This window comes from Triplophysa rosa, linkage group LG9, assembly GCF_024868665.1.
Source record: "Triplophysa rosa linkage group LG9, Trosa_1v2, whole genome shotgun sequence".
Lineage (NCBI taxonomy): Eukaryota > Metazoa > Chordata > Actinopteri > Cypriniformes > Nemacheilidae > Triplophysa > Triplophysa rosa.
The window spans coordinates 20,804,968-20,818,555 of NC_079898.1; the positions used below are offsets into that span (position 1 = coordinate 20,804,968).

General features: G+C 38.7%; 2 protein-coding genes across 3 annotated transcripts in view; one reads left to right on the plus strand and one right to left on the minus strand.

Moving 5' to 3' along the window:
• On the plus strand, window positions 1–6,972 carry agpat4 (1-acylglycerol-3-phosphate O-acyltransferase 4 (lysophosphatidic acid acyltransferase, delta)). The gene is made up of 9 exons (XM_057341481.1): window positions 1–271; window positions 1,905–2,123; window positions 2,521–2,690; window positions 2,838–2,999; window positions 3,247–3,400; window positions 3,864–3,966; window positions 4,165–4,240; window positions 4,975–5,173; window positions 5,913–6,972. The coding sequence occupies exons 2-9, from the start codon at window positions 1,946–1,948 to the stop codon at window positions 6,002–6,004; spliced, it is 1,134 nt and encodes a 377-aa protein (XP_057197464.1). The 5' UTR covers window positions 1–271; window positions 1,905–1,945; the 3' UTR covers window positions 6,005–6,972.
• map3k4 (mitogen-activated protein kinase kinase kinase 4) overlaps window positions 6,899–13,588 on the minus strand; it is a 27,440-nt gene continuing 20,750 nt past the window's right edge. For both annotated transcript variants that reach the window (XM_057341465.1, XM_057341464.1), the window contains 10 exons: window positions 12,141–12,241; window positions 11,748–11,828; window positions 11,185–11,376; window positions 11,015–11,085; window positions 10,768–10,884; window positions 9,925–10,084; window positions 9,679–9,801; window positions 9,301–9,407; window positions 8,771–8,950; window positions 6,899–7,012 (listed from right to left, as the gene is read on the minus strand). In XM_057341465.1, coding sequence (XP_057197448.1) covers window positions 6,992–7,012; window positions 8,771–8,950; window positions 9,301–9,407; window positions 9,679–9,801; window positions 9,925–10,084; window positions 10,768–10,884; window positions 11,015–11,085; window positions 11,185–11,376; window positions 11,748–11,828; window positions 12,141–12,241 — 1,153 coding nt within the window. In that variant the 3' untranslated portion in view covers window positions 6,899–6,991. The remainder of the gene's footprint in view (window positions 7,013–8,770; window positions 8,951–9,300; window positions 9,408–9,678; window positions 9,802–9,924; window positions 10,085–10,767; window positions 10,885–11,014; window positions 11,086–11,184; window positions 11,377–11,747; window positions 11,829–12,140; window positions 12,242–13,588) is intronic.

Sequence of the window (13,588 nt, forward strand, 5' to 3'; positions counted from 1 at the left end):
CGAATGGTGTAAAGTCCACTGTGCATGAACATTCGGGCTGAGCTCACTGTGAACAGAGGAAATGACATAATGGCCCTCTCATAAAGTCCCTGTCCACGTTCACATGCTCTTCTCGTAGCGTCTTGGTGCCGGGGTGTGGTCGCGTATTCCGTTTAATACCAACGCTGGACTGTATCTCAGTCTGCTCTGTTCAACTTAAAACCTCCAGCTCTGCGTTTCTAACTTGGATAACAATGAGACGTCTCCTCCAGTGTTAACAGCAAGAGAAAAGGTAATTTAAACAAAACAGCGTTTTCTGATGAAAGAAGAGTGGCTTTCATTGTATGCGATAGGATCCGTCAAAAAAAGCATGAGTTTTGTACCATGTTGTGGTAACCTTCCCACACTTGATGCTTACGAGACGGGACTAAACTAAACGTACGTTTATCTGAAATGCACTAGTGAGGCGCGTGAAGAGAGTTTCAGAGATTTGTGCTACTACCGCAACTGTATTGTTAGTTTATTTTAGGTTTTATGAATTAATCTGTTCTTTCAAAGACAAACACGCGCAGGAGAATCAGCCAGTGTGTATCGCGTTCATTTGGTAGTTTAAACAAGGCGCACCCTGTAGTGTAAATCATTAGTGTAAATGTCAAACAGACGAGCTGTTGTGATGTGACGACGTACAAACTTGCGCCATACTCTTATTTGTTTTTGACGTCTTAAATGTTGACGTTACGATCTAAAAGTGAAGTGGTTAGTATAATTTCCGATGGTGTCATAAACCTTTTTCATTTTAAATCCGCTTTTTAGCAATCTGCTATTTTTTCACGTTTGACTAACAAATGACAACAGGAATATTTCTATAACCTTTTTCTATCATTTTTTTGTGTGTTAAAGTGTTTTCTGGAAAGCTGCGTTACAATAATACGCATTTTTCTGTAGAAGGAGAATACGATTGAATGATTTTCAAGATACCTAAATGTATTTGCATATGTTTACCCTTAATAAGATTAAACATAACTAAAGTATTTGTATACCTTATCTATAAAAAACACTAACCCTATCCCCCTTTCTCTCAACGGGTAGTGTTTTGGCTTTTGTGGAAACTAGTAACTTGGTATTAGCACTTATTGTATTATTGCCACATCACTTTATTGCTCCCTGAACTCTCTGCAATCTGCAAACTCTCTCGCTTTGGATAAAAGCGTCTGCTAAATGACTAAATGTAATGTAAATGTATATGGCCATCCTAAGCCTTCGTAAGAAACAAATACAATTTGTTGTAACTAAAGGTCTTGACGTAAAATAAAATCTTATGAATGAATTGAATGAGGAAGTTATGTTGATTTTCCATGTATGATTTTGAAATGTGTTAACATGCTTACTGTACATGCCATGGTACGTAAACACCAAAAAGTGTACGCACAAAAAGGTGTATTCCTGAAAACGTCCTTCCCAGTTCCCACTAATACAGGGGTGTCCAAACCTGAATGATGGAGCATAAGCTCCAACCGTAATTAAACATTGTTATTTTAACGTAATCCTGAAAACCTGGATCAGCTGGTTGAGGTGTGTTTATTTAGGATTGCGGCTAAACTAAGGATAGTCTATCTCTGCTGTGCTTTCTGCTTCGGTATGACAACACTGGAAAAAAATGTCAAATGATATAATGAACAAGCTGACCAGTGAGTTGCAGAAATGTAAATGTTTGTAAAACCAAAAGGTATACTGTAAATAATAAAAACTTTTCACTATTCACACAACATTGAAAGTGATAAGACAAAGAGGCCAATCTCTTCCTCTATGCTTTAACCAAACAATTTGTATATTGTCTGAGGTAGATTTTCATATTTCAGATACAGTTACAAACACACATGCAACATCCTCCTTTGTCTTTTCATTGATAGTTTTTCTCTCCACAGGTTTTGCTGTAGACGAGGGAACTGAAGACTACACAATAAAGATGGGATTCCTTAAAATGCTTAAAACTCAGTTCCTGTGTCATCTCATTATCTGTTATGTGTTCCTGGTCAGCGGGTTTATTATCAACCTGCTGCAGATTTGTACTCTACCACTGTGGCCAATAAACAAGCAACTCGCACGCAAGATCAACTGCAGATTGGCTTATTCCATTTCCAGTCGTAAGTCCAGCAAATTTGACACAAAACAAATTTTCAGACCAGATTTGACATTTCCAACATCAAAGAACAAACTAAGCTGTAATGTTTTTTAAACCTACATCAGCTGTTTCAGGTGTGTTAAATGTGAGATTCCAGAGAGCTTCCCGGCCTATGTGATGTAGAAATGTCACATTTCACTTTTCACAATGCACCAAACCTCAAACCATTTACTTCCTGGTTTAAAAAGAACCACAGCTAAACAAACTGTGGGGATAAGCATCTACGTATTTACATACGGCTAGTTTGTATGACCAGTACCAGCAAGACACAGACTGAGCCACATATTTATGAATATGTAAATACATTTTGTGTTACAAATCTATGAATCTTCGATTTACTTCTTTTTATCTTTGTCCAGAACTGGTGGCACTGTTGGAATGGTGGTCCGGGACAGAATGCACGCTTTACACCGACCCGGAAAGCTTTTCTTACTTCGGCAAAGAAAACGCCATTGTGGTCCTCAATCACAATTTTGAGATTGATTTTATGTGCGGCTGGACCTTTTGTGACAGATTTGGTGTTTTAGGGGTAAGACAAAACCCACACTCAATTATTCCGATTCAGTTTGTTTTTTTAGTAACGCTGAACAAATGTTAATTTCAGCTGATGCTTATTTGATCATCAAGATGTGCTGTTGTACTGTCAACAATTGATTTGGACACGTTTTGATTTCAGAGCTCAAAAGTTTTGGCAAAAAAAGAGCTTTCTTATGTTCCTGTGATTGGCTGGATGTGGTACTTCCTGGAGATCGTCTTCTGTAAAAGGAAGTGGGAGGAGGACCGTAAGACGGTCGTGGAGAGCCTGCAGAACCTGCGTGATTACCCAGAAAAATTTTGGGTATCTTTGCAATATTTATTTTGAATTTCTTTCATACATTTATTTCTATCCATGATTAACTTAATATTAATTATTAATTGAAGGAGTAGTTTATACAAATATTCCTACATTATTTCTTATGATTACAAAAATATTCAGTGTAGCATTTCTATGTTGGTCTTACAACGTTTCTTAAAGTATCTGTTACATTACCACGTATCCGTTGGTAACCAGGGGGCATGTTAATTTTTTTATGATGCACATATAGTTCCTGTTGCATTGTGAGGGCACACGATTCACAGAGGAGAAGCACAAGATCAGTATGGAGGTGGCAGAGAAGAAAGGTCTCCCCAAACTCAAGTACCACCTTCTACCTCGTACCAAGGGCTTTTGTGTCACAGTCCAGAACCTCAGGGGAACGGGTAAGATCAGCCAAAGTGATTTTATTGATCTTCCAATGATTTGGCCAAATGATGATCAATTAATTTCAATAAATGAATGTTGATGAAGTCTTGACATGTATATGGAAAGCCGAATTAGCTTAAATTGTCCCCAGCGTTACTCGTTAAAATTGCCATTTTACTAGTAAGAATTTAATTAGAGAGCACTACAAACTGAATTATTACTAGTAAGTATGAAATTAGAGAGCTCTGTAATTCAATTCTTACTAGTAAAAATGCAATTGCAGACTAGACTCTTTAATTCATTTAGAGAGCTCTCTAATCGTAATTGTTACTAGTAAAAATTTAATTATAGAGCTCTCTAATTTAATTCTTACTAGTAAAAATGCAATTACGACGAGTGAAGCTGGGGAGAATTTAAGCTACTTCGGCTTTCCATACATGTAAGGACTTGGTTTGCTGACTTGGTCTGTCTCCTCTGTAGTTACTGCTGTGTACGATTCTACGCTTAATTTCAGAAACAACGAAATGCCAAGTTTATTAGGGGTGCTCAACGGAAAAAAGTACCATGCTGCTTTATACGTGAGGTACCTCTGACAATATTTAACAGTATATTGTTTATTATGTGCTCTTCGAAAGCATCTCCTGATGTATCCAAGTTCAAATATGCAATGATTTATACATCTTTTTGTTTCTTTTACAACGTGAACATATTGCAAAGTTACCTAAAGACCTCACGCCCTGCGTTAGATAAATGTTTACAGAATTCTTTGTGTGTCTGTTAGGCGGATTCCTCTGGAGTCGATACCCGAGGACGAGTCGGAATGTGCCGCCTGGCTGCACAAACTCTATCAGGAGAAAGTAAGTGCACTATTTGCCTTACGTGAAGGTGTTAATACCTTACACTTAAATACTGAAAGGCTAGGACTAGTTTATCAAACGGCTTTGCAAACAGTCTAGTATAACACTTGAGGTTAGGGTAAGAGCGGTCATGCCGTCTACTCTTAAAAATAATTGCGCGTCTACACGGAGTTGTACGGTAACGATCCGCCTGTAAAGTCGAATTGTGAAACTCAACCGCTGTCTGGACATTTAGAATTTCGTTATGGAGATAAAGGTTAGGGTCGTGGTTTTACAGCAAACAATCAGTGTATATTCGCATTTTTTGTTGTTTGCCTATGCAGACAGAGCATTTGGATCCGGAAACGGTATATGACCTTTCATATATGGTGTGTGCATTTCCGGATCCAAATGCTCTGATTGCATAGGCAAACAACATAAAATGCGAATATACACTGATTGTTTGCTGTAAAACCACGATCCTAACCTTTATCTCCATAACGAAATTCTAAATGTCCAGACAGCGGTTGAGTTTCACAATTCGACTTTACAGGCGGATCGTTACCGTACAACCCCGTGTAGACGCGCAATTATTTTTAAGCGTAGATAGCGTGACCGCACGTATCCGAACCGCAGAAAACCCATGTTTACAAAACCTTTTTAAAGCTGTGTAACTTCCTGTGGTGACTGGCTATAGGGTGCCATTACAATAAATTGTAAGACACTGATAAGTGATTGTTTGCGCTCTTTCTCAGGACCAATTCCAGGAGCGTTACAGGCAAAACGGTCATTTCCCGGGCCCCATTATGAATGCTCCGTGCCGACTCTGGGCCCTGCTGAACTGGTTATTCTGGGTCTGCTTGCTGGTCTACCCTCTGTGCATATTAGCGTTACGACTGCTGGTGTCAGGGTCCACCTTTACCGTGCTCTCTACGTTTTTCTTCTGTATAACAGGTATTTGGGTAAACAACTGGGGTGGGTGGTTCATTTTTTTATTGTTATAACAAATAAAACACGATTGGGGCTGAAAAAGGAATTATCTACTGTTGTTACAGTATTTAATTTCAATCTGTTTTTTAAAAAATGTGAATAAACAGTGGCCGGTTTGGTGTTATGGCAGTAAGTATATCAGCCACTTCTATGCTTTTAATGCATGTTGCTCAATTCATAATTCATAAATGCATGCATTTTAATGCATTTTTAGTGTTTTCCCCATTTTAAGTGTCACAGCATGCGAGAACGGGTTTAAATATTTTTTTCAGATGTAAAACGTTTCATCTAAACACTGAATGCACACTTAATAAGAGCGAGTTTTAAGCTACATGAGCTATCAGCCATACACTGAGAAAACCATGTATCAGATATTCAGTTTAAATGAAGCTTTCATTTCAGCAATATAAGTTTAATTTCTTCTTTGCTTATTATGGGGTTCCCACTCCTTTTAAACCATGAACTTTCAATTTCTTTCACACGTTTACTCTTAACCAAATATTTCCTGTCCAAGACAATTCTGAGCCAAGAACCTTTCCTTTATTTCTGGAATTACTAAAATCCCCTGCCTGATATTGTCATGTTTTTCATAACAGTGGGAACCCTGTCAGTATTACAATAGTGACACTGGTAATAAATGATATTATTTATATTAAATGGCTGTCATGCCGTGTCACTGACAAACATTTTCCTTCATTTACAGCATCAGCTGGTATCCGCTGGATGATTGGACAAACTGAGATTGACAGGGGTTCGAACTACGGAAACAAGGAGGTGCAGATGAACAATAAGTGAGACGCACCGGAGCAACAGGATCGTGCTAAACGTACCGTGATGAACTTATTGACACGAGGGCATTTCACAAAACTGCCATTTGGCAACTAAAACTGCTCACCTGTGTGAAATTTGAGGAACCAGTGATGAAAGGAAGGAACTTGATGTCAACAGTGTAACACTCACGCAATGTTTTTTTTTAAAGAAACAAGTAGGCGATTTAAAAAAAGGTCTGTTTATTTAATATTATTCTTTAAATATTGCAAACACTGTTTGAGGAGCAGAGAACCAGCAACATTGATGCCTGTGTAAGAGCATGTTTTCTGTGTCCACCTGTCCTGAGTGCAGCAGCGGAAAGGCGGAGTCAGACTGGCTTCTTTTTCCCTCTCATTGGTTGGTTATGCTCTTATACACTCGGATCGTAAAGGCACGACGTTGACCGGGAGTCGGCCGGGTCGACGCAGCACAACTATTCATAGGCTTAAATATGATTTGTTAACAGTGGGCTCTGCAGCAAGGCAAACAAAAATACCATATTTAACAAAAAAAAATGAACACATTTAAACCTCAGGTGTGTATGTTTTTCTTCAATGAACACTCAGTCGATGTATTGCCGAACTCTCCCTTCTGATGCTTTGTGCTGTCAGAGAACAACATCTCCCTTGAACGAATGTCCTTTGTCTATGTATTCCCTGCGACACGATCACCAAAATCCATTTACCAGCCACGAAAAGTGGCTATTAAACTTCAGCTTTACAGTATGCTTTGTACAAAGAAAACCCTTAACTATTCTTATACAGTATGTACAATATAACGCTCATATACGAACAACTCTCTGCTCACGTGACTGTACATGTAAGACTGGCTCCTTTGTGAGGGGCTTAAGCAGATCAAGCTTAAAAACAGTTTGTTTCTTCGTCTTCCCCCTTTCAAGTCCAGAGTTCCTTTCATGCCGTGAAGTAGTGCTAGCATTTTTGTAAACGTTTGAGTACGTAGACCTCTCCCACCTCACTCTTCATCTGTGCAGACCTGCAATTGAGACAAAAGAGATTGACACGTGAGTGTCATTTCAACTGACCTCATTCGATCGGCCAATCAGGTGACGTCATGAGACATTTAGTAATTTAGACAGTCTGGGTCTACCTGACCCCTCTGGTTGTAAATCATTGTCAACGTTGTCAGCTTGTGGATTAGTGCTTGTTCAGTGCTCAAAACAGGAATTCAGTTGTTTCAGCATCCTTTAAAGGGATAGTTAGATAATTCTGTCATCATTTTGTCACTCTCTTGTCATTTCAAACCTGCATGACTTTCTTTCTACTGCAGAATACAAAAGATCATTTTTTGTTAGCCGAACAACGTCGATACCCATTCACTTATAGGTTGTTTGCACATGACGTCACGATGGAGGGCAGCAAGTGATTTTCTCCATAGGAACTCACTGTAACAAACTCAAAATACATACGTTTTGCATCATTTTTGACTGTTCAAATCGATCAAACCATGAAAGGTGTTTCTATTGTGTAGCAAAAGTTCATGAAGGGGGAAAATGCGAGTTTTGACTGAGAAACGGCTTGTAACCTGAATCTGTGGTTGGGATGAGAATCAGAATCAGAATCAGAAGAGCTTTATTGCCAAGTGTGCTTGCACACACAAGGAATTTTCTTTGGTGTTGGAAGCTTCTAGTACAGACATTCAACACAATGACAATACAATATAATACGAGCCGAGCCTGATAACTTTCTAAAACGCTTAACGAGGTTTAACATACCTAACAACGACCAGATGAGCTCAAATTTCTGTCAAACCTTGTCATGAACACTAGCTGCAAAGTTCGAGTCCTGATTAAATGGATAAAGCTCATGTTTCTCCCCCATAGAAGTCCATTAAAATGAAACAGCTTAACAAACAATGACCACCTAAAACCAAATTTCCATTAAACCTGAATTGGAATAAACACTAGCTACTGTTAAAAGAACAAGCACTTATTCCAGGGATAAGAATAGTCTCACGTTAAGCTTGTTCTTCATAGAAGTTTATTATAAAGAAACCACATAACGTGGCTCAAGGCAGCCACAAACTGAGACCATAAAACTTTTCTGTTATCATGTTTATGTGTGATATCAGTGATAAACAAATGTATTTGTGTTGTTTGTTTTGTTTGTTTCCTTATAATGGACTTCTATGGGGAAGAAACTTTTAACGCAAGATTTTTTACTTTATCCATTTAATAAGGGCTCATTCTTTTAACAGAAGCTAGTGTTTATTACAAGTAAGGTTTGACAGAAATTTGGGCTTATCTGGTCCTTGTTCAGGTCATTAAACATAGGTACTTTGAGTTTGTGATAGTGAATCCCTATGGAGGATATCACTTGCTGCCCTCTAGCCAACCACGTGATTGCAACCTATTGTATGGACACAAAACCAATGCATGTCAATGGGCTGCCATTTTTTGTTTACCAACATTCTTCAAAAAAATCGTCTTTGGTGTTCTGCAGAGGAAAGAAAGTCATACAGGTTTGACATAAGTAAATGATGACAGACTTTTCATAGACTTTTCATTTTTGGGCGAACTATCACTTTAACTAGGTTTTCCAGGAGAATTCAGAGTAGCTGTACAAGGCAAATAGCCAGGGTGGGTCTTGTTTGGGATTTGTTGATTCATGTAACAGATTGGAAAATTTGGCAATCAATACAGATTTGGCACCATCAAAAGCTACTTGTTTCCTTCTCAAACATTAGTGTGAACCAATGAAGAAATGAGCTGTATGACATGTAGCGGGTCCAAACCTTGACAAAGGCGTGGTCCAGCAGGGCGCTGGCGGTCCAACGGCGTTTGGGTTCGCTCTCTAGGCAGTGGGCCAGGAAATCCTTCCCCTCTGTGCTCAGCTTTTCAGGAATGGGCGGTTTGTGGCCCATACCCACTTTATACATGATCTGGAAGTTATGCTCGTATTCATGCCAGGGTCTCTGTGTAAACAGACAGGATGAAAAATGAGTTTCTAAGTTTGGTTCTAAAACAGGTTTGTATATTTTTCAAGTTTGCACAAACTAAAATGTTGTTGAATAGTAATAACAGACTAATAAACTGTAATATTGTTAAATACTAAATCTAAGACTTAATCTAGGGTTTTATCCCAACAAAGCCCTGTTAGGCAGTCATGTGCTTGTACATCACATGTAGTTTGGTTTGGTTTAGGTGTATTACAGGCATGTGTGGACAAGCTCGGAAAATTGTTCTAGGATACTGGGTGGGGTTTACATGTTTAAAAAAGTAAACACAAAGCACAATATTCTGGACAATATAAGGTATGTTTTACCTTTCCAGTGACCATTTCTGTAAGGACACAACCAAGACTCCAGATATCAGCAGCCCGACCATGACCTTCACCCTTTGCCCTTGTGATGACCTCAGGAGCCATGTATGCTAGACGTGACAGAATTATTTTCAAATTACGTTTTAAATACATATAATGAATCGAAGCATGCTAGTTTCTTTCAGCTGACTCATCTGTGAAAAATAAGAATTTCAACATGCCTAAAACTTTTTGTTAGAAAACTATCTACAGTAAAAATCACTTTTTAAACCCACATGATCCTTAATCGTGATATGAGATATACTGTAGTGGCACCATTCAAAATGTATGAGTTGCCCTCTTGTGTTTAAACAAAGCAACTACAACTGAGACCCAGCTCACCTGCTGTTCCCAGAGTGCTGTTCACCTCTCCAGGCATCGTCTGAGCATTGTTCTTCAGCTTCACAGAGCAACCAAAGTCCCCCAGCTTTATCAAGCCAGATGACGTGAGAAAGATATTTGCTCCTGAGAAGTAAACAAATAAGAGAAATGCATTTTCACTTTTTCATTCTATTCTCACGATTGCCAACTGATACATAATCACATTTTCTCACTTTTGGTAAGGAGAAAAGAAGTGTAACTACAGACCTTTGATGTCACGGTGTACGATTCCTTGTTCGTGAAGCACGTTGATCGCTGTCGTGATCTGTTTACTGTAGAGGCGGATGACGTGTTCCTGTAGACCCAGTCTAGACACCTCCTCTAGTGTCCCTTCATCGCAGTACTCCATGAAGATATACATCTCCTCCTGTATGAAAACAACTGAAATGAGCAATACACTTCAAAAGATCTTAAAGTGGCCATAACTTTTCTGCATATCTCATTTTAATCTTGAGTACTTACAGAATAGTATTTCACCCTTCAAATATCCGTAGAGTCTTTAGTTTGATCACATTTATAAAAGACAGATACAGATGTACGATTATTTCCGAAAACTTACGACGAGAGTGGGGGATGGGGGGCGGAACTAAAGCACGTGCGCACCCATTGCCAACATAACACAGACATATGACTCAGTTTCACTTAACGCGTGCAGTTCATGTCCGGCATCTTTTAGCGCTGGGACCGCGCCATCGATCAGTTTCAAATGATCTCCAAATCCAGTGTTATATTCACCGTTTATATAATATCCATCACTAAAATTCCGTGAACAAACAAACACACATCAACTTCTCTCACTATCGCAAGAGTAATGAGCTGCAGATTTTCATGTTCGAAAAAAACTTTCCGAAACCTATACGAACGCTGGGGGAGTGTATCGAGCAGAAATACTATGTCATGCGTCCAACTCGTTTTTTGACAAGTTGACCATGTCAAACATGAGAACACAGCACGTTTTAACAGTGTAAATAAGTCAGAATGCATGAAACGCCGTTGCACATCCCCTTTAAAAAGACACTGATATGAAATACAAAGACGTAATTTTATTACCCTGTGCAACTCTACTCCGAAGTAACGGACGAGGTTGGGATGTTTGATTCCTTCGAAGATCTTCAACTCGTCGGCCGTTTCCTTTATGGTTTTGTGGTCATTGGGTTGGAAGCGAATCTGAAAGCAAATTTACAATTAATGATGCGTTTACCATATACAAAAAGTACTGTGTTGTGGGGCAGTATGATGTTAAATTGTCTCAAACTATTTTACAGTAGCTTTGAAAGTGGCTTAAAATAAAAAATACCTCCTTCATGGCCATCAGTTCACCAGTGTCCACATTGATGCATGTGTACACCTTCCCATACTGCCCCTCGCCTGTAAACAGAGACAGAATTCATCTCCAAATGGAAATTTCTAGAAAATGCTAGAAAACAGTCACGGAAAGCCTTTTGCTTTATAATGATGACCTCTTACCTATTTTGTTGCCTCTCTGCCATTTGAAGGTGACCTTGCGCAGCCCCACATGCATGACGTTGTCATAGGATTTGGGGGTGTTGCACACCTGACCGATGATGTTGCGCTGTCTCATGAGCACGTAGTGCTCCTCGTCGAAGGCGAATATGGAGCGTCGAACCGCCTCCATGGGGCTCTGACGTGCTGCTGTGTCTGCAGGAAAATCAAGTTAGTGTGTTAAATGTATTTGTATGCATTAGTTTAAAGGTGCGGTCTGTAATTTCTTGGAGGATCTACTGACAGAAATGCAATATAATATACATAACTGTGTCTTCAGAGGTGAATAAAGACCTTACATAATGAAGCGTTAACATGGAATTCACCATGTTGTTTCTACAGTAGCTCTAAACGGACAAATCTTAGCCTTGTGTCAGCCTCACCACTGGCAGCCGCCTCTAAATTTCATAAACTGGACCTTTAAAATGTCCATTAATGTGCACTGATTCAAATACGTGCTTGTAAATAAAAATATCACTTCTCCAACATTTTGAAACTATTTTTAAGTATTTTATGATACAAACTACCTTTTGATTGGCTGATAAAGTTGCGCAGCTCCCAGCTGCGACGGGCAGTACTGCTGGGGTCTCCTTTAGGGTACGAAGGTTCTGGAAAGATGAGAAAAAATTATTAATTTTGCCCCTATATCGCCACCTCTGTCTGAAACATAACATTGCAGGTTACTCTACATACTTATCTTTGCGAGCTGAAGTCAAATAAAGTTAAACGGACATTTCCTGAGAAATCAAACCTGACTGCTTGAATTATAAATCATTCTTAGGGTAAGAGGTAATCAGGGTAAGGAGATGATTTTAAACAGATTTTTATTTACTTGCTCAATAACTAATTATCGCTTATTTGAACCAAATTTAAAAAAGCATTACCGCATCAATACCAAGCAAAGGTTTAAAAGTTCGTACCCTCTCGGTCCTCTGTGGGGCTGGAGTGGCGACTGAGGGACTTAAACTGCAGTTCTGCAGCTACAGATGACAGACGGTCGTTCTCATGGGCACTAGAACCCCTGTATAGCAGAGAAGACATTAAAACACCATCTTTGCAAACAGATGGTTTCAGAAACATCCACTGTTTGGCACACAACGCATGCAACAGAATGCATAGAATGAAAGAAGCTACAGCAGCACTACAGCAGATGGAAAGCTAGCTCTATAACAACACAGCAATGTTAGGTCACAATGAACAGTATTAAGCTCTTTCAAACCACATTCAGCCATCTCTGTATCTATGTGTGAGAGTGATTATAGTTTGAAGCCATTGAAAAATAGCCAATATCCTCATATTCACTGATTTTTAGATTTCAACTGCCGACATGAAATTTTTAATAGCTGACTGTAGTAAAGCCATGCGTGATTTAATGTTTTTAGCTTAACACCGTGTCTACACCAGACATGCCGCATCCAGTGTGGAAATAAATTACAATTATAATGGATTCTAATGCGTTTCTAATGTCTTTTGTCGTGTCGCGCCAGTCGCGTCCGGTGTAGACACAGTGTTAGCCATAAATCTTTGTAAAACACATTGTAATGCATAGCCTTTATTCTTTAAATGAATGATTAAGAAAAAAACTGGGTGAGTTTAACTCCAAATGTATCAAGCATTCCAGAAAACTCAACCGGATCAGGTGCTGTAACCTTTCAAAGACTTATGATCAATCATATGGGTGGAAGTGAGCTCATCCTTAAAAAGCACCCTGAGATCTTTATACACATGGAAAACTGTGTACTTTCCCAGTGTAAGTAAATGATGCATGCTGCAACAAAAACTATTAATAAAGCAACACTAGGCAATAAGAATGTATAGATTGTATTTGTCAGACCACAATTATCATTCAATAACGCGTGTGAACGCCTGAATCAACTATTAAAGTTCATGACTGTGTATCATACAAAGAATTACTCTGGGTTTGTTATACACTGCAAACCAGCACTACATCACATCCTTGTACATTTAAAAATGTTAAAGGGGTCATAATGTGGATTTTTTTATGATTCATATTTTTCTTATGGTTTACTTATTAAGTTAGTAATGTTTTTGTCACAATTTAGTTTTTTTAACCTTTCTCTGAGCCACAGAATAATTTTTTTAAAACAGAATTGTTTTTGTGACTGTCTCTTTAAGACTTGTGTTTGCATGCAAAATTAAAACTGTGGTTTTTGTTTCGAGTCTAATACAGTTTGAATCCATTCTTTAATACTCCAAGCCTTGCTTGAGTTCACGACAACATTTGTTTAGATGTGCTGCTCAGAATGTTAACAACTAATACGATCAGAAACCTTTTTGGTCTACTGAGTTTTGAAAGTTACAGTATTTTTTACAGTACATCAGAACATCAAGGAATCTTCTGATTCCT